At 40.9% G+C, this 20,395-nt stretch overlaps 2 protein-coding genes across 10 annotated transcripts in view; one reads left to right on the top strand and one right to left on the bottom strand.

Moving 5' to 3' along the window:
- Positions 1-10,589, top strand: part of MAGI3 (membrane associated guanylate kinase, WW and PDZ domain containing 3) — a 112,790-nt gene extending 102,201 nt beyond the window's left edge. For 2 of the 4 annotated variants that reach the window (XM_081916276.1, XM_081916275.1), the window contains exons 19-22: positions 837-980; positions 2,975-3,113; positions 4,426-4,514; positions 5,631-5,770. In XM_081916276.1, the coding sequence (XP_081772402.1) occupies positions 837-980; positions 2,975-3,113; positions 4,426-4,475 (333 nt within the window). In that variant the 3' untranslated portion in view covers positions 4,476-4,514; positions 5,631-5,770. Of the gene's footprint in view, positions 1-836; positions 981-2,974; positions 3,114-4,425; positions 4,515-5,630 lie in introns of all 4 variants that reach the window. The other 2 variants (XM_081916274.1, XM_081916273.1) reach the window with 1 other exon arrangement.
- A 530-nt stretch (positions 10,590-11,119) lies between these two features.
- Positions 11,120-20,395, bottom strand: part of PHTF1 (putative homeodomain transcription factor 1) — a 33,322-nt gene continuing 24,046 nt past the window's right edge. For 3 of the 6 annotated variants that reach the window (XM_081916324.1, XM_081916325.1, XM_081916326.1), the window contains exons 12-18: positions 19,905-20,033; positions 19,195-19,467; positions 17,537-17,668; positions 16,891-16,977; positions 14,801-14,956; positions 13,429-13,524; positions 12,647-13,137 (exon numbers count right to left, since the gene is read on the bottom strand). In XM_081916324.1, coding sequence (XP_081772450.1) covers positions 12,937-13,137; positions 13,429-13,524; positions 14,801-14,956; positions 16,891-16,977; positions 17,537-17,668; positions 19,195-19,467; positions 19,905-20,033 — 1,074 coding nt within the window. In that variant the 3' untranslated portion in view covers positions 12,647-12,936. Of the gene's footprint in view, positions 12,619-12,646; positions 13,138-13,428; positions 13,525-14,800; positions 14,957-16,890; positions 16,978-17,536; positions 17,669-19,194; positions 19,468-19,904; positions 20,034-20,395 lie in introns of those variants that run through there. The other 3 variants (XR_014169571.1, XM_081916327.1, XM_081916323.1) reach the window with 3 other exon arrangements.

Here is a 20,395-nt window from a genome sequence, read left to right as displayed (position 1 = left end):
AAATCCTTTTTCGGAACTTATGTTGGCCTTGTAAGTTTTAAAGTAAATAGAGTCTACATGTAGAATTACTTGAGGAATTACTAAATCTGCACCAGAGGATTAGGAGAAACCCTAGAATATACGTAGGGGATATGGGGGTGAGGAGAGGGAAAGAACGTTCCGTTGTCAAGCAGAAATCCTTGTGCTGACAGACTGTTCACTTAGCACTTCATTGGATTCCACCCAATATGACTAAATAAGCATTGAGCTATATTGCATATCCCTGTCAATGGCTAATGCTGGCACAAATATATGCATGCATATCAGCTAATATACAGGGCAAAACACTTTTAAATGCTACATCTGCAGCATGGAGACCAAAGTCGGGTAAGCACTTTGCAGCAGCCCCTATATGGGGCTTGGCTCTCAGTCAAAATAAAAATCAGGATGATCTTTAGGAAAGCCACTTTTCATTTGCAATCTTATGTTAAGATCTGCCTGAGTCAACTTTTTCTCCTTGAGCTTGTACTTGAGAGATCAGGATCTGTCTTAGGCTCACTTTCTTCCCCAGTTTCTTCACTGTATGGAGAAGTAAAGAACAGAAGTAGGAGACCCCAAATTCATGATCTCACTGAGTGAAGAAATTTAAGCTTGTGCCTGAGCTCTTCCTGGGTGCATTGCTGAAGGGGTGTGTGGGTGTGGGTGTGGGTGTGGGTGTGTGTACGTTGCCTGATATATGAACTTCATTTCTGCTTAGATCATCCTTTGAATTTAAGAAATTGAAGCTTTCTCTAACAATATAGTAAGGAAGGTCTTTCTCCAATGTGATCTAAGTCTGCTCTATGTTTTCTGCTCAGATCCCTGGATGTTATCCTGTAGAATTGGAGAGAGGTCCTCGAGGTTTTGGATTTAGCCTTCGTGGAGGAAAGGAGTATAACATGGGGTTGTTTATTCTTCGGCTTGCTGAAGATGGCCCTGCCATTAAAGATGGGAGAATTCATGTGAGTACCTAATAGGTGTTTTTTTGGGGTGGGGGTGGGCTTAAACACCTAAGATTCTTAAAGACTAAATTGGCTGACCTTGCTTGGTGTTTCAGGCATTATTATTATTATTATTATTATTATTATTATTATTATTCAGAGTAAGTATTGTCATTGCCACTCTACCTTGTTTGCATCAACTCCCAAATAGTTACCAGAGTATTTGCTGGGACTCTTCAGCAAAGATAGCCAATGTGGCAGTCTCCAGTTGTTGGCCAGGTAGTTGTAGTCCACCTGCATCTGGAGGCCACCATTTTGACCGTCCCTGCTCTAAGGGTGTACTTGTTTTTTTCCAGAAATATGCTATGGGCTTCATCTCAAGTAGTGTCCCTTACTAGAGCCCCAAACTTGAATCGCATATTCATGTTTCCCACCTTTCTTCCCCCCCACTTTAATCTTGAATTTATACAGTTGCACCCAGACACTAATATACCTAATGGTGAATCAGTAGAAAAGGGAGACATAACCTCTATTATCATGAAATAATAAGTAGCTTATGTTGGCAAATGCCAAAGTAGGTGTCAAAAGCATAGGATCAAATGCATGAATTCCTAACAAGCAGAAGGGCAATGTTGACAGAGGTTGCTATATATTATTTTGGAGGATGAGCAGGGGAGTGAGCTCTTATATGACTTTGTCAGTGCTGCTTTTTCAAGAGTCTCAACCTCTTTCCTACTGCCAAGCATATGTCCCGCTTAGCATATTGGCATACTGTTTTTAACAAATGGTGTGCATCAGGAGCCTCTAAAAGTAGCTCCAGGGCACTGGACCTCCAACACACTATTCATTGGATCATACTCTCTTCTTTACACTTCTAAACAAATAAAACAAATACTTTCCATTTTTTATAAGGCCCATCTGCCCAGAGTAACCTCATTGGTCACCTGGTAACACTGAGAAAAATGAAGACTTTGTTTACAGTTATTCCCTGCTGGTTGCAGTTTTGAACAGACTCTTTCTCAAGCCTCTACAGTGTTCACTGAGATGTATGCTATAAACGAATTTAATGATGTAAATTTTATTACTGCAGTATACCACTTTTCATTTTAGAATCAATTTGCAAACCATAAAATTATATCTGCAAGGATGTTTCTTGTGGCCCACGGTATATTTTGTTTCTAGGAACCTAGATGCAGCTGTGCTGCTTGTGGTATATGGCTGTTAAGGCGTTGCTTCCACACTTTTTATTGCAGAAGTCTAAGGGAGTGATGAATTTGCCTGTAATTGGACAAAATACACATAAGCTAATAAAACTTGAAACCAGTTACAAATCGGAGCCTCAAGAGCTGTCCCATGCTTTTTCCTGTAGATCTTCTTGCCTAAATGAATGTTCTCACTGAACTCTTTCTCCTTCAAAATGTCTTTTCAACCACACAGTAAATATCTAGAGGGAGTTTTTCATAGCACTGCGAGTTGTTTCTATTTTTCAAGCAAGAAACTGCTCCAAACGACTAGAATGCGATGCTGCTTCCCCACCTTAAATGGAACCTGTTCCCTTACTCCCTGAGGTGTCAGGCTCCATCCAGCCCTGCATGTTACCTTGTATGTAACAGTGGCATCTGCTGGTCAGTTAACAACACTGCAATATACACTTTGTAATTCTTGGGTTGCATTTCACACCTCAATGACAACCCTTCCATCTCTCTCTGCCCCCAGTTCCACAGCTGGCCTTTAGCATTGTCCTTCAGCAGTCATATGTAGGAGCCAGCTCACAGAATGTAAAGCTGTTATGAAGTTATCTAGAGGGCAAGTCAGTACCTGGAATTCCAGGTGATAATTGGGATGCTATTCATGGGTGGTGCTGTGAGTTCAGCAGATTTTATAACAGTATGAATATTGTTAGCCACTTTGAATTGAATATGCGACAAAACAGGATTTACTTAAACAGGTTCTACGTATAAGGCAAGAATTTGATGTGCCCTTTGTGTTTAATGTGGATGCTTTTCTTTCCTCAGGTTGGGGACCAGATTGTTGAGATCAATGGGGAACCAACCCAAGGAATCACCCATACCCGAGCCATTGAATTGATTCAGTCTGGAGGAAATAAAGTTCTCCTCCTTTTGCGACCAGGAACCGGCTTAATACCAGATCATGGTAATATGGTACTTCTGTCCTGTTTATGGATCTGATGAATGAGAGGGAGTGACTGTCTTAGCCTGTTCTGTATGTTGCAGATGCTGCTGTTCTTCAGTGTTAGAAGAGCATTAACTCTGCTATCTCCTCCAGAGACAAGGTCAAACAGACTTACATCTATATCTGCTTTCATACCTGAAGGCAGATCAGAGTTTCATGAGAGCTTTGTTTGCCAGAGTCAGCTAGTTGCCTAGAAATAATCTTCCCCATTTCCTGCTCCTTCTGTGCTGACTGTGTGCTCTTTTTCTTCCTTGTCTTCCTGTATCACTTAGAGGAAAATGAGGTATATCCCCAAGGCCCAGGCATTGTTCTCCCTCCTCACCCAACCCTCAGCTATCCCCCAAGAGAAACAGTGATGTAGGTCCTTTGCCATCCACACCCACCAGTCCTTGAAGTCTTTGCAGAGGTGATACAGGCAGACACACAGAGAGAGGGAATTGACTTGAATAATGTAGAGGCATTAAATTCCCCCAGTCAAAGGTAAATAATGTTCAAATGCACTAGAGCAAGGGTAGCCAATGTGGTGCCTTCCAGATGGTCTACAACTGTCAGCACCCCTTCAGTATAGCCTAGTAGTCAGGGATCGTGAAAGCTGTAGTCTTACAAGCTCTGGACTTTACCTGGTTAGGGAAGGCAGCACTAGAGAAAAAGAAACATGTTGGGGACTATATTTGGAAGGACTGATAAAAGACACAGAAGTCTCAGCTCCCAGAGGATCTTGTGAGATCAGTCTATTTTCCCATGAGTGGACCCCTTTGTTTCATTTCTTTACAGGAATTTGTGCCAAATAGTCTCTGAAAGCGACATCAATCAACGGGTTATATTGAGCTGTATTAGTCTGAAAGTAACTTTCCACAAGAGTGGAGCAGTTTGCAACAGACTTCGCCCCTTAACTGAATAACCCTAAAAAAATTGAGGTGATCCCTTTTGGGTGCAAACATTCTAAACAGACATGGGAACTTGAGAAAGTGGCTAAGGGGGGAAGGGACACTTCAGCATCTTTCAGCATTTTCTCTCAGGACACACATACAAGAGCGACCACAGAGACCTGAGGGTCTGTTTATTTAAGACACTGTGACTACCAGGCTTCCTTAGTGAAGCGTACTCAAGCAGGTCTTGCAAACACAGGACAGTAAGGAATAGTGTGATTCTTTTTATTCTCACTATGCCAGCTCTTGCACTCTGCTTGTGAATCGTACATTTCTGATGAAGTCTTTTGCTGTGTGCTGTGATTTTGGTATATAGTCCTGGGCTTTTTCTCTTCCTCCCTCAGGTTTGGCTCCTTCCAGTTTGTGCTCCTACGTGAAACCTGAGCAGCATTAAAGCTTTCAGTGCTTTTCTTGGTCTTTCCTTAAAGACTTGGTAAATCTGCATGTCTTGTGATTGACCTCTTTTTATTTGCTTCAAACGGTAGTTTTTCGCTCTCCTTGTTTTCAGTTTTCTTTTGGCATGTATTGCTTAAGTGTAGTCTATCACTGATGCAGAAGAATAAGTTTTAGGAGTCCTGCATTTCACAAGTCTTACCAGCTAAATAAATCCCAAAGCCTTTCCATGTGTCAGCAGAGATCATTGTCCTTCCTAGCACATCCTCCAAATCAGTGATTTTTCCCAACTGTTCTATGTAACATGCACTATGGTGGTTACTCTTTCTTGAGAAAAACAGCAGAGGGCAGCATGAAAACACAAACAAACAAAAAGAGGTAAAGCCTCAAAACAGTGCAAAGGTATGTGGGGTACTCTAAAGAAAGATGTGAAATACTCAGCACATTTCAGTTTCAACTTTCCCTGGGGTCAAGGACTATAACTGGTTAAAGGCATCATGCTTTGTTGAAGTTCTCTACTCATTTATAGTATTTGCCTCTGAGAAAGGCTGAAATCAAGCTGTATTGGACATTTTGTTTCTTTTATTAAAATTGTGTATTTTGTGATTTCATGGTTTTATTGTATACCACCATGAATTATTATTATTATTTTTTGAATTGGTGGCTTATGAATATTGTTATAAGCTACATTGAATTAAATGTGCCCTACATACTCAGCACGATTTTGAAGATTTGTGTCCCTTTCATTTATTCTCTCTCCAGCCCATTCTGCAAACCCCATGCATACACTTCCCTAGACCCTGTGTTTTAATTATCATGCAATGTTGTGGTTAACAGGAAAGTGAGTTAATGTAGATTGCAGTTTTTTGTTGTTGTAGTGGAAGAGTTGAGCATGCACAGAAATCAGGTTTGCAAAGCAGGGAAGGATGTGCACATATGGGGGATATGCAGCACTTGTTAAATACAGTTATTAGCAAAAGAATACATGACCTGCAGTCTGTAAAACCTAATTTGTTGTCTTGCCATATAGAGACATAAGTTGGTTTTTCATTGTAAGAGTTGTTGTGTTTTTACATAGCTTAAAACTGGAAGGGCTTTAAATGTCAAAAAAACATCCTTATTGCTTAGCGGCATATTTGTCCTTGTTTCGATGCAGGTGATCTGGATAGTTTGAATCCAACGTCCTCAAGTGTAACACACGGTGAACAGACACCACTTCCCTCATCTTCACATTCTGCTTCCACATCTGAAGCATCTCATTTGCCAGGACCAGAAGAAGCTTTAGTGAAAGTCCAGACGCCTGAGAAACTGGAAGAACTGAAGAAAACTGTGCCTGAAAAGAAAAGCACTTTAATGGAAAACCACTTGGAGATTAAGAATGCAACTTCTGCACAAAAGAATGTGAACAAACGGGACCACCCCTCCAGTCCAGGTGATAAGGTGGTACACAGTACTGCACAGTTGGCAGTGGGCAATGCAACCAGCAGAGGCAGATCAGCCAGCCCAAAAAAGTTGAGCAATAGTACTTCCAAAGGCCATAATCAAGCACCATGCAACAGCCCTCGAATGGGTGAACCTAAAAAAACCACCAAGGGTTGCTTAGACCTGCCAGAAAGTCCCAAAAGACGTGAAAACAAGCACCCAGGAACCACTGAGTGTGCAGATATTGGGAAAGTCCCTGTCAAGGAAAAGAGAGGCAGATCTGCCAGTCCCCAGAAATATCCAAAGAAAGAAAGAAGCAGAGATAATCTGAACACAGAGCAAAGATTAACAGAATTTAAAAGTGGAACACCTGTTTGTGAAAAGCACACAACTGTGCTACCAATAGAAAAAGTGAAATTAGAAGGCATAAAAGTCACAAAGCAAAACATATCTGAGAAGGATGAGAAATGCCCTTCAGAGACAGCACATTACAACAAAGAGGAGCAGTCTCTTCCACTTTCTGAGGCTAATCAACTTAGAAAGAAAACACTGGAAGATGAAAAAATCAAAAGCTCCAACCAATTAAAAATGGCAGGCCTTCCTGATGATTCAGTACTTTCTGGAGATAACAACACTAGGCTTGAAGCAGAAGAGCCTGTTGTCCTGAACAAATACAGAGACAATGACTTGGAGTCAGCTGATAAAACCAAAGAGGATGGAATTTTCAAAAGTGAGAGCAGATCTCCTGTGAAGAAAGCTATAACTCCTGGACCTTGGAAGGTACCAAGTGCAAGCAGAGTCACAAAAGCAACAGGTGTGACAGACAAACGGGTTTGACTGACAAACTTTTTTAGAACATATTTTAATCAGGTTTCTAATGTGGCCACTTAAAACAGTTTTTCTTTTCACAAAACTGTCATTTTTTCAGACACTGTGATGAACAGAAAGTACATTTGATGGGAAGTTAAATTAGGCTGCATGAAGGACCTTTTGGATTGCATATATGAAACTCTTCAAAAGCTGCTGTCCTTTGGTCCCTTTGAAGGTGGTGTCCTGCTGCTCCTGATGTTGCACTGCTAAGGCTTTCTGATAGTATTGTGAGATAATGAACAAAATTATTTAATGCCTATTATCAGTGTAATCATGACTCACTACTCTTGTTCTTGTGCCAAGTTATCTACTGTATCCTGTTGAATCTTCTGCATTTTCCACTGCCACAGAAAAGGGGAAAAAAGTTTTAAAATGAGTATTTACTCAAGCATGCTGCATGTTTACATAGGGAATATTTCTGAGTTCTCGCTGCTCAGGCAAGAAGTTAGATGTGCTTGGTTTTCTTGGCTCTCTGGAGTCAGGGAGCAAACATGCCCCAAATGCCTTTTTTCACAAAGCTCTCTTCCACCCTCCTCAAACCTGTCAATACCAGCATAATAACTTTAAACAGGACAGTGCCCCTTTATATGTACTTTTTTGTCATTTGCTCTCTTCACTACCTTGTTTGAGTTGCCCATTCCAACTTTAAAATATATGATACAAATTTAAATCTGAAAGCTGAGTAGTTTAAAAATGACAACAGTTCTCTTAATTTCAGCGTGATTATATTGAAGTAAGTGGCTTCAGGATTGCCACGAAATTATGTCCTGATTATTATTTTTTAACAAGCACTTTTAACATTAGTTATTAAACATGCAGAGTGTGCATATGCTTTCAAGCTTACTGCCATGCTGTTTGTCAGCATCTCCCATCTGTTGTTTGTTTTTTTGCTTAATGCTGTCTAAACACTTGAATATTTCCTGCCTTGGCTCAAAATTCAAGATCTTAAAACACAGCAGAGTAAACCGATCCGCCAAAGTCAAATTCTCAAGAATCGTCCTTGCTTATCGCTATTACTAGAAGACCTCACTTTGTTTTCCATTTTTTTGCGTACCTCTCTTACTTCTGCGTGAGTGTAAATATGATAGTGAGGAATGTTAACAGTGGAGCACATTTGCACCTCAGACACGTAGTTAATTGTGATGGGATTTAAGGAGATGGCAAGCTGCAAGAATGGAGACTTTGAATTTTACATCATTCTAGCAATGGATTTGGCAGCCTCTGAATGAGCTTTTGTGAGTTAGATCCATCTCAGCAGAGAGTTTGATCCATGCCCCTTATGTTACCCTAAATCAAAGATTTCCACATTTTGTCAGGGAGCTTCTTCTTCCAGTAGGCTGTTTAATTGTATTAGACTTCTTTCTTCCAGCTTTCAAGTCTTGTTCTCTATTTTATATTTTATTCTTTCCCCTTTCTTCTCAAGCTTATTTTCTTTCCTTCATCCATTAGTTTCTCTTCCAGTCCTTTTTTTACCTGTTCTGTTAGTTACAATGTATAAGTGATGATTTCTCAAACATGCAGAATGTTTTGTAATGGAACTTTCATTGCCTGTGTGTTTATGTGTGTGTTCGTTTTGGGAATGTCTTAATGCAATGTCTGGTTAATAAGTTCTGCAAGCTCTTTAGTGTTTTGAGCTTGTTTTGCTTTTTGCGCGGGAGTGTGTGTGTGTTTGAGATGGGACAAAACAAGTTCTTTCCAGCATAGCAGCACTGTGGGAAATGGATGTCTGCAAATTAAGGACACATTGTTAATATTGTCTTTTAAGATCTCTACTACTGCTAACATTCTTCTCCCTTCCTCTCCCCTCTATTTTGTGAAATCCCTATCTACTAAAGAAAAAAAAATGCACAGTACTATTTTTCTTGCACAGTAAAGTCCAAGCATTTTTTTAAAAAAAATCTAATGGTGGCATTTCTGTTTTGCTGACATATTAACCCTTTCTTTTTATCAGTTGCATTCTACTTTAGACAGTCTGGCAGTCAGTTTTACTGCTTTGTTGAACTGAATGAGACACGCTTCTCCACTTCCTTTGCATGTGTAGTTCTTTGCATGTGCAGTAACTACTGTTACTGTGGCACTTCCCCTGAGCAAGTAGGAATAAGAGAAAAGTCATTCCCATTGCTGTTTGGAAATATTTATCTGTATAGAGCCCATCTATCTGCTCAAGGTTTTACCATTTCTGTTCGATTTTCACTTTTGCATGAGACTGCTCAGCCTTATTCTGGAGAACAGCTGAAGTTGGCATTGTGTCGTAGTAACTACAGGCTTGCCACTGAGGGCTTTAGAGATGTCACTTTCAGAAGATTATTGCTTTGCATTCAACTCGATTGCTGACATACCCTTTTCACCTTGCCCTGCTGGGTCTGAAGGCTTTGAGTGTGATGGGGAATAGATTGGTGAAGATATCTAGGATAGTGGTAATCCTATGAACTCTTGAAATGGACTTTGATTGTTGAAGAATGAAATTCCTTAGATGCTGTCTGTGTGAGATATGATTTCACTGAAGCCTAGAATACTACTTCAAGAGGTGTACTTGCTTGGTGCTATTGTTACTGGTTTTGTATAACTATCCGTGTGGTTGCTGTGCTTATCCTGCTAGCTTGATCAGAAGCAACTGACATTAAGTGACATCCAATTGCCCATTTAAAAGCACTAGGTCTCTAGAAAGCTGTTGATTAGCCCTTTCCTCACCACCACCTCTCAAGCTGACCATTGCAATGACAGTGAAAATGCTTGAGAAGGAAAAGTTGAAAGCATAAACGCACCTGTAATCAGAGCCTCAATAGGATGCCTGATGGCATTGGCCAGAATGGGAAATTGAAAGGTGCAAGGTTGTCTATTGTGCAATAGTCCTGCACTTTCATGATGGATTTGCTCATGTGGCACCCAGAAACATATACTGGCGTGATGATGCACATTTAAGTTACGTTAGAACATCTGTTCACCTTTTTAAAAATTTGTGCAAGGTGTATGTATGTTGGCTGTGAATTTACAGTATCTTACAGTTCCACATGGGTTTGTGCTTTTTATTTTTAAATGGTGTTTTCCCATCCCAACAATATCTGTGTTGCTTATTAATTTCCCTGAGTTTTTTAAAAGTTTAATGTGGCTCAAATGAATTCCTGTTTTGAACAGGAGGTTTTTAAAAGCCCTATATTCTTTGGACTTGGTTTTCCTAAGCATTTCTGTGGTGTGATGCTACCAAGACAAACCAGTTCTTGAGCAAATTGTTTTTTAAAAGACAGCTGGTTAAACTCTTAATATTAAGAAAATTGTTTTTTGAAGTGTCTTTTGTTCTCTCATTTAAGAACTCAAGTTGCTGTAGGACGTATGTGCAAATATTGTAGAAAATTACTGTGAAAATATTTAATACTTGAGTTAGCCTATGTAGTTTAAATACCTTGACAAACATCATGAAACATCCCTTCAAGATTCTTATACTCTGTCACAGAATAGTGTTGAATGAAAACTGCAGAAATATCCAGATGACTTAGTAAAACTAAAATGGTTCCCCCCTCCATTATTCAGCAAGTAATCATTATCCATATGCAATTTAACCTTTAATGGCGTGACCTAATTTGTTGTCCTCTGTTTGATGTGAGCCCTTCTACCCAGAGACTTTGTATCTGTACTTAACTGCATAAAATGACTTTAGCAATGTGGCCTTGGAATGTTGAGAAACCTATGGTTGTACTGGATGTAAATGTTTATATATTGTACAGCACCTTTATATATATACTTCTAAGGTTCTGATTAGAAAGAGACCTGTAAATCGCTCATTATTTTTTATATAGATACATTAAAAAGAGACTCTAGTTCATGGCTTCTGGAGTACTGTACTTTATGAAAATATCACCTCTTCAGTATTTTATGAATTAGAACAAGTGTATATAACTTTTTTCAGGCCAAGGGCTGCATTGGCCCCAGCTAACACTGTAAACGTGGGCATGACCATTTTTCAAAAGGGGGAAATTTTGGAGATCACAAAATTGTTTGGCATTGCAGAATCAAATTAAGAGAGTTAGAGAAATGGTTGGGAGGGATTGCAGGGCCACAAAAAACTATTGGGCAGAGAGACTGTGTTAGCCACCTGCTACATTATGACTCTAGATTGGATGTAAAATATCAGGAACAGCAGAAAGGTACAAGTTCAAAAATTCTAAAATACATAGGCTCAAGAGCATTGTTCATGCTTCTGCTTGTGTAGAAACATCTCAAAGGTTTAATTTTACTTTTCTCACAGCTGTAGCACAATGTAAAATTATCCTTCCACCTGCAGCCAACTCATCTCTCACAAATGGCCCTTTTACCTGTAAACACAGTGGTTGTCATCAGAAAAGAACATAGCAAAACTTCAATGTTTACATTACTTGTTTTATTCATCCAGATTACTAACATTTAGTTGGACTTGAAGAATATTGTATGACAATAAACAGTTCGTACAAAGCTGTTTGTATAAACAGTATCATATACAAAGTATATCTTGCTTAAGATGCTACAGGCAGTGCTGATTTTAAAAATACTCAACTATTCCATAGATACTAGTGACAGCAACCAACCACTCAGTGATAATTTGGTAAGCCCTTTTAGAGTTACTTCACATAGTTCCATGTGGATTCAGGAATAAAAATATAGTATCACATATAGAAAAACATAGAAATATGGGTTTGCTGCATGTACATTCAGAAGCTGCCATGTAGGTTCTAAATATTTATGTATGGTAAACCATATGTATACCATATGTGAAAATCAGTACAGCTATAGAAAATTTTCTTGTGTGAAGCTGTCCACAGCCCTAATACTTACCCTACTTGGGAAGGATTGTGTGTAAAGTTCTTTAATCAATAGCTCCCTGCAGTGGGAAAATTTTCAGGTCCAACCCACTTTCCGTGCAGCTAAATGCCAGCAATGGGTGTTGTAATCTATCCCAGCAGAAATTTGGTTCTAATTGCCTCTTAAATACTGTAGAATATCTGCTCTCTCTGGAAGCATCTAAACATTGCTGTATTCTCTCATGGAGAGATTGCTTTGCTTGTTCAGATCAGTCTGAGTTCACATAATGAGTTATTTGAAGAATGCTAATCATATAAAAACTATCATCTCTCCTGGTGTGTGTGGCAGGCCTACTGTAAACCACCTTCTGGAGCTGTTTGTGTGTTCCTAAGCAACCGCTGCATGCCTGGAGATAAAAATCCATCACCACAAGTTGAGTATATAATTTCCTTCTCTTATAAATCAACATCAGTAGGCAAGGCCTCCAGCAGCTTCTGCTGCTAAGTCTAGTGCCATTCAAGAAAATTTTATTGGAGGCACTTTAAAGTAGGTCAAGAGCAAGCTACCAAAAGGAGGTGATTCTGCCAAAAACAAGCACCTCTCTGGACTTAGAACATAGCACCATGCTCAGCCTCATTTTAAAAACATGTCCCTTAACATGTTCGTAGTATGCATTAAGTTCTGTTCCCCTTACAGGTGACTTAACAGCAAGCCTTTTCAGGTCGGAAAATGACTGGCTTGATGCAGTGGTTTTGTTTATGCAACAAATATCTGTTGTATGATTTCATACTACTGCACTCCATGGGAGCTGCAGGCTTGTCAGATAACTGTATTCTAAGAAGCCCGTTTACTAAGGTTTATTTAACCATTTCTTCAAGCCATGGCCTCACTGTGAATAAAATTAATTTATTCTGGTCTGGACAGAATGTATGAAAAACATAAGATGTGACGACTACTAAAATGAGAGAAGCACCTTCAAATGCCATTCCAAGCCCATGCAGGACTGCTGATAACTCTTGTGGCACTGGACAAGGGCCCAACCTTCTTTCTTCTTCAAGTCACGGTTTGATTTTCCACAACTAAAAAGTTAAGTAGGCATTATATCAGGAGAGTAGCTTAACAATTGAATTTTTAAAAATCAATCTAAAAAACCGTAGTTTCATAGTTCAAAAATAAGCCTTTTAAAGCATATACAAACAACTGTCAGATCACTGTTCATTTGCAGGCTACACACATGAAGAAACAGAAACCAATGATTTAAACTGAGCAACCTTCTCTGATTTGGTTTGGTTTGGTTTCAAACTGAAGGTCCAGAATCGTGACGCCCAATTGCTGGTTTCATTGGTAACAGTATCTGTTGCAGCATCACCAAGCCCATAGGAAGGGAAGGCTGTACTTCAGTGTATGAACTTGAGTACAGAAAAACACCAAACTGAACTAGCCAATCTGCATGCAGACACATCAATACTTACTCTAATGTTGAATCCCAGTAGATCACTTATAACACCAGAGACTGCAGACAGGATCACCACACGAGTAATGTTGTAGATTAAGGGATTCATTGTCAGGCCATACAGTCTAAATGGAGTATCTAACTCCTGCCATCAGAAAAGGAAAGTTAACGGGCTAGTCTTGCTTAGGAACATAGACAGTTGCTTTACGCTGTGGACCATCTAGGTGAGTACTGTCCACACTGACCCTTCAGGGTTTCAGACAGCAACATTTCCCATCCCTACCTAGAAATGCCAAGCACTGAACCCGAGACATTCATGCAAAGCATGTGCTCTGCCCCTTCCCCAATGGGCACCACAAAAAAACCTTCAAATGGTCAAACATCATTTTATCAAGTATTAAATAGGCAAAGAGTTACATAGTTCTGAACTGCTCACCTTCAGGAGTTTGGTAGAAAGTTTTAAGACATTGTTCACCAGTGTGAGCTGTTCTTTCTTGTTTGGCTTCTTCTCCATCTTAAGATATAAGTTTATCTGCAACAGATTTAAAAAAAGAACAGTTCACATCTTTTATTGATCCAAGTCTGTCCTTCACCTATAGGGATAGGAGGGATAGGAGGCATGCTCAGCATAAGCAACATTTCTTCATCCATCCTTAGCCTTAGGCACTATTAACTGAAGTAACTTAATACTTGCCCTTTTATTAGCATGGTGCTTTTCATCAATTCATAAGTAAAGCAGCAGAAACACAGGCCCCCACAAGGAGCTTTAAAATACACCTAGATGCAGTCCACAAAATGCTTGAAGTTACCCCCCCCCAAAAAAAAATCAATCATTTGCCTGCATACCAAAGGAGGGTCAGCAAATTACAATATGCCCTAGCACCAAAATGAGAGACAAGCTAGTCTCTCTACCGGAAACATGGGTACCTCAGAGAAAGGGAGATGATAGGCTTAGAAGACAGATGTCTAAACAAATTCTGGCTGCATAGACAGGTGCTTCATGAAGGGTATGTTTTAAGAGTCCATGTAGGAGGAAAAGTAGTGGGGCAGGAATACAAGGAATTGGATACAGCATCATTTATATCCTGCTTTTTGTTATAGAACTAAAGGCAGCATACATCTGGTACCCTAGGTACTCGCCCATCCTGGCACTGACAAGACCCAGACCTGCTTAGCTTCAGCAAGGCAGTAGCCTCATGAGCCTTCAGACCATGCACTGGGTCTGAAAGATGAAAATTAAACACTGAAATTTTGTTACATTTTAAATGTGCAAGTGTTGCACTTTGTAGCTATTAACAAAATGACCCCAGTATCTTCAAGCACCTGGCTTGAAAACCAGCTTGTTCTTCAAAACTAATAAATTCATTTTATCTAGATTTAAGTTGGTAAGTAACAGACTAACTTGTGAACTGTGCAAACCTTGCGTGACAGACCTCAGCATTTTGGCTAATCTACTTTATTTACATATAAACACACATGGAGCATTGCAACATGGCTCCCTCTCTCTCTAGCATCAGACAGCAAAGAGAAAAAGAACAAAGGACAATAGTCCCACTTCACGGAACACAGTAACACAAACATACTGTCTTCGTCGCTTCCCACTCTGCGGAGTCAAAACATACACTGTCATGTGATAGACAAAAATCCCATGACTGCAATCATGGATCAGGAATTCTAACAATTTACAGGCATGAATGGCAAACTGAAAGTGGCAAATAATTTCTAGTGAACAGACCCCAGGTTATCAATTTTAGTTTATGTATTTGATAGCCTATTATCACAAGAAGGGTACATGTTAGGCAAAATACCTGCTCAGTGAGTAGAATTGAAATATTACTATATTTCTTGTTGGTCTCAGAGCCCAGGGATGCCAAACGCAACAAGAAGAGAAGCAGGGCTGTTTCCCAGATTAGGAATTCCCAGTTGTAAGCAGCATTCAAGAATGTCTTGTGACCTTTTAAAACCTGTGGGGGAAAAACACAACAAAATCAGCAAACTGCCCTTTACTAGCTGTAACAGCTGCTACAGCACAAAATGGGGACTTCGTTTATTTCATCTCACAATGCTATTGTCTACCTGTTTAAATATTTCTCTGATTATCTTTAGGGAAAAAATTGTAGGGCACTTAAAGAGCCTGCACAGCAAGAACACCACTATCATTCACACAAAAGCAAAAAATAATCTTGAACATGTTTCCTAAAGTAACAGAAATGCAAGGAAAGAATTAGCAGGTGAGGAAAATGTAAATAACTCCTCCTACCTGCCCCATTAGCTTCTATAGCATCTTCCCTGTCCTATTTCTCAGTTGAATTAATCATGTCACAGCGGAGGGCTTAGCAAGGGCAGAATTATGCCCCTGTGAGTTTGTATCTTGCAACAGATGACTGTCTCCAGTCTAGCAAGGAACCTAAACTATGGGAAGAGAAAAAGCTGACAGAGTGGCAAGTGTCCGCACCAAAGACTTAAGTTGCTAGCTGAACAAACTTGGTGCTTTAAACCATGCTTGGTCACTTGAGTTCAGTGTTCAGTTGTATTGGGATATCTTGTCAGTTATGAAATAGATTATTAAAGGAAGCAAAAAGCTGAAATTATTGTAACTGAGTTTAGATGCTACCTTCTCTATAGTGTCATTTAGAACAGCTTGCATTATATAAAAGAACAGCTGGGTGCTTCTCCAGTGCATGTAAAGCAGCCACTATAACAGAGGTGGAGAACTGGATGAGGCTAGAAGGCCAGATCCTTAACTCCCCTAAGCCTGGGTGAAGCCACCACCTCACATGTAAGGTGATGGGAGTATACAAAAAACCCTGCATAGTTGAAGCACCAATCAGCTGATTATGGGCTCTTCAAAGCACCAAACAGGGCACTTTGCAAGGTGAAAGGAGCTTCCAAAGAGCCCTGGTCTGCTCTTTGCAAGCCCCTGGAAGGATCAGCTGACTAAGAGTTCCCAGGGAGCTGATAGACACTGACTTCAACCTCTGTTTTCTGCTAGGATGAGCTGTACTATGGAGTTCCGCCATGGGGAAGTTATTAGCATAAGCAATCCTAGCTGACTGGTAGTACATTGGTAACGAAGGCTTGGTGTCACCACTAGTGCATTGCCACTTTAAGGTTCCCACTTGTGTTTTTTAAAATGTATTTTTTATTAAAGATTTCTTAGTTTACGAAAAAAACGTGCATTGTCTCTTTTTTCAAGAAGCGTTTTCTACAGATCTGTTTTATTTTTTGTGAGACATTAGTGTTACATACAGTGTTAGGTTAGGAAGAAAAGAGGGGGGAGGGGAATGGTGAGTTGAGTAGGGTCGGGTGGCAAGGCTCTTACTTGTTCACGGGCAACTGTGTCTCCACCTGTCACTCACCTGACATCACATAAACTTTCAGGGTGGAACAAGTGGCCGTGGTCTGGGGAAAACTGCCTCTTGGGCTAACAAGATGTGTGTTGGGCCTAATTAGGCACAGAGGCCAGAGATTCCCCATGCCTGCTCTATAAAGGTCTCTCCTCTGTGGAGAGGAAATGTACCAAATCAAAAAGGAAATTTAGCTATAAACCTACTTTTTTTAAAAAAAAGAGAATTGTTTTTATCCTGTTATTCAGTCAAAGAACTCCTCTGGAACAGCTAACACATCACTGGGGGGGCGGGGACTCCTGCCCATTGGATTACAATTTTTTAAAGTGATGTTTGAAAAAATGTTTGAAAAGGAGGAAGAAACAAGTAAATTCAGGTCCAGCTTTTTAGTTCAAGTTCTTTAAATAGAAAATTTTCAAACTTTTCCCTTTGAGGTGGAACACTCCTCACATTGCATCATACACCCAAATTCAGATGCTTGTATTAGTACTGCATTGATATATAAATTTGATTATCAGCATTGTATCTTCAAATAATTATTGAGATCTTACCTGTGCACAGCAAATGAAAGCAATGGAAAGAGCCAATAAGAAGATGGAAGATACAACCACGTCGACAGATCGCTGTGGGCCTCGCCTCTGCCACACACACAAAAAAAATTGAATTATAAAAGCAGGAAAGTGTGCAAGAAAGAGAACAGAAACAGTTCAATTTGATTCAGTATTTGCTAATTTTAGTGCTATTGTTATTGTGAGCTGCTTTGAGCTCAAAATTGTTGAGAAAATGGCATACATTTTCTATCAACATAATCATAAAAACACAATAGCATATAAACAACTCAGCAAACAATGCAGTTCAAAACTGACTCATGATTCAAAGCTATCAAAAATTGCTGCTAAGCACCAGCCCATTGCCAGCTGATGCCTTCTCTCCGGGAAGAGACCTCTTCACCAAGTGCAGCATGCAATCCCTTGTGGCAGGTCCTTTCTTAGATTTTGCCACAAGGGAGATGGGGCTGGTCTCACTCAGTGCTTGGTGGAACAAGCACTCACTTGAAAACAGCCGCACAGTCCTAGGCAGCAGGCTCTTTCATAGTTTTTGTACAAAAGAGGCAGGGCTAGTCTCACTCCTTTGAAAACATACAGTAGCAATTGGAATCTTCTGTTTAGGCTGAGATGCCAATGCTTTTAGACATACCTTTAGGTAGGACCGGAGTGATAGCCAGATCTTAATGTTTTCAACTTTCTTGAGTCTAAAGTGAGGGATTTCATACTTCCTGGCTTTCCGAGCAGAAGTGATATGGCTAAAAAGTTTTGCAAACAAAAACCGCTGTAAAAGAAAAGTAAGTTTCTGTCATGACAAACTGCACTTTGCTGTCACTTGGGACTCACAACCACATCCTCCTCTTACCATTACTGCAGTCAGGTTAATAAACAATATGCTAAGGAAACCTTCAATAACATTTCTCCAGATTAGGAAACACATTACTGCAAGGTGTCAAATGAGGAGGAAAACATAATCCATTTAGACTCTTTCCACAAGCTGCCACTTGCATGCAGAGGGGAAAGATGCAACCTGGTAACATCACACTCATTTTGTGATACTAGAGGCTATCTGGGAGAAAGGAAGTGAAGGAGACCATCGACCATAACATCCTTCTGGACCGTCTAGAGGGGCTGGGAGCTGAGGGCACTGTTATACAGTGGTTCCACTCCTTCCTCCTGGGCCATGTTCAGAAAGTGGTGGGGGGGATGAGTGTTCAGACCCCTGGGCTCTCACTTGTGGGGTGCCTCAGGGTTCTGTCCTCTCCTATACCTAGAGATCATCAGGGGGCTTGGGCTGGGTGTTCATCAGTATGCGGATGACGCCCAGCTCTACCTCTCTTTCAAATCAGAACCAGTGAAGGCGGTGAAGGTCCTGAGTGTCTGGAGGCGGTTGGAGGATGGATGGTGGCTAACAGATTGAGGTTGAATTCTGACAAGACAGAAGTATTGTTTTTGGTGGACAGGGGCTGGGTGGGTGTGGGGGACTCCCTGGTCCTGAATGGAGTAACTGTGCCCCTGAAGGACCAGGTGTGCAGCCTGGGAGTCATTTTGGACTCACAGCTGTCCATGGAGGTGGAGGTCAATTCTGTGTCCAGGGCAGCTGTTTATCAGCTCCATCTGGTACACAGGCTGAGACTCTATTTGCCCCCGGACTGTCTTGCCAGAGTGGTGCATGCTCTAGTTATCTCTCGCTTGGACTACTGCAATTCGCTCTATGTGGGGCTACTTTTGAAGGTGACCCGGAAACCGGCAGCTAGACTGGTGACTGGGAGCGGCTGCCGAGACCACATAACACCTGTCTTGAAAGACCTACATTGGCTCCCAGTACGTTTCTGAGCACAATTCAAAGTGTTGGTGCTAAAGCTCTAAACAGCCTCGGTCCAGTATACCTCCACCCCCATCGTTCTGTCCAGATACTGAGGTCCAGCGCCGAGGGCCTTTTGGCGGTTCCCTCGCTGTGAGAAGCCAAGTTACAGGGGACCAAGCAGAGGGCCTTCACGGTAGTGGCACCCGCCCTGTGGAACACCCTCCCACCAGATGTCAAAGAGAAAAACAACTACCAGACTTTTAGAAGACATCTGAAGGCAGCCCTGTTTAGGGAAGCTTTTAATGTTTAACAGACTATTGTATTTTAATATTTTGTTGGAAGCAGCCCAGAGTGGCTGGGGAAACCCAGCCAGATGGGCGGGGTATAAATATTATTATTATTATTATTATTATTATTAGGCTGGTGCTTTCAGTGGCAACCATTTCACTGCCATGGCATTTCTGGCCTACTAGTTGCCCCAAGGCTTGATTGTTCAGACCAACCTGTTTGTATGTTCTCTCGGCAACACACATCATGAAGAAAAACATCCAGGTGAGGCACAGGCGCTCAAGGAAGATGATTGCTGAAAGGGCGACGACCGGAGGGATGGTGGGAGCCCCGCAAAAGATATATAAAAGTTCTTTTAAAGAAAGGGACCATAACTGCTCCAGGGTTTTGGAGTGGAAGAGTCGATAGAGGAATGGAAGGAAAGCTAAGCCAATAGTAACAGTATTTCCCAGCCACTGGTAACCAGCTCCTTGCTGATAGGCATTGACCTATTGGTTAGGGAAAGCAAGAGCAAAATTTCACAGCCTGCAAGAAATGTTTCATTGTAACAGTTACCCCCCACCCCCCGAAAAAAAAAAACATTTCTCCCCATAGCAATTTCCAGAATGGTAGCAGCATTAATCTGTTTTTTTGGGGGGGGCAGTGTCTTGTGGGGGGCAGTGTCTTGAAAATGAACACATATATTATGGTAAGCTTTTGTTGACCACATTTCTCCTTACAATTAAATGGCTGCTGCAGTCTCCCGCAGCCTTGAATGTCCATATCACAGTCATGTTTCAGCAGAAGTTGCTAAGGTGGGGGACAACTTGGAGCAATTTTAATAGTTTGTATAAAGCAATGATAGCATCTTAACCCTGACCCAAAATGCACAGAAAAGAAATGTCACGTTTTTCCTCGCCAAATAAACAATGCACATAACCCATACCTTGCTCATGATGATCCCGCTGATCTCCAGCACAGACATGTCCACCTTCTTGCACTCATTCCCCTCCCAGATGAGGGCACTCACTTTGGTAGAGGCTGGGTTTGTGTTCTGTAGCCAGAACAAGTGGTTCTGAGGAAGAAAACGCATCTTGGAGCCACATTCTGGAAAATCTGTCTCTAACATGGGGAAAAATAGCTTCAAAACAGTAGCTTTAGTGACACATTAGCAAACACTTTGCCACTAAGACGTCAAACTTCACTGTTCAAGAGATGGACCTTATTTGAATATGCATGAACAGCCTTCAAGGCCCCAGGCTCTATCCTTACTGCACACTTTGGATGCCATCATTGCCTATATTAACGTACAGACGGCTTTAACATTATGCAGGTTGAAGGGCAAAGTAATTCTGAGAACAAGAAGCTTTCACCAGATCTATGAGGCCCTATAAGCTGAGTCTCCTCAAAATCTTTTTTGCGCAATAAAGACACAAT

This window comes from Podarcis melisellensis (genome assembly GCF_964234715.1).
Source record: "Podarcis melisellensis genome assembly, chromosome: 6".
In the NCBI taxonomy this organism is placed as follows: Eukaryota; Metazoa; Chordata; class Lepidosauria; order Squamata; family Lacertidae; genus Podarcis; species Podarcis melisellensis.
Note: the sequence above shows the minus strand (reverse complement) of the source record. Positions and strands in the feature narration are given on the sequence as shown.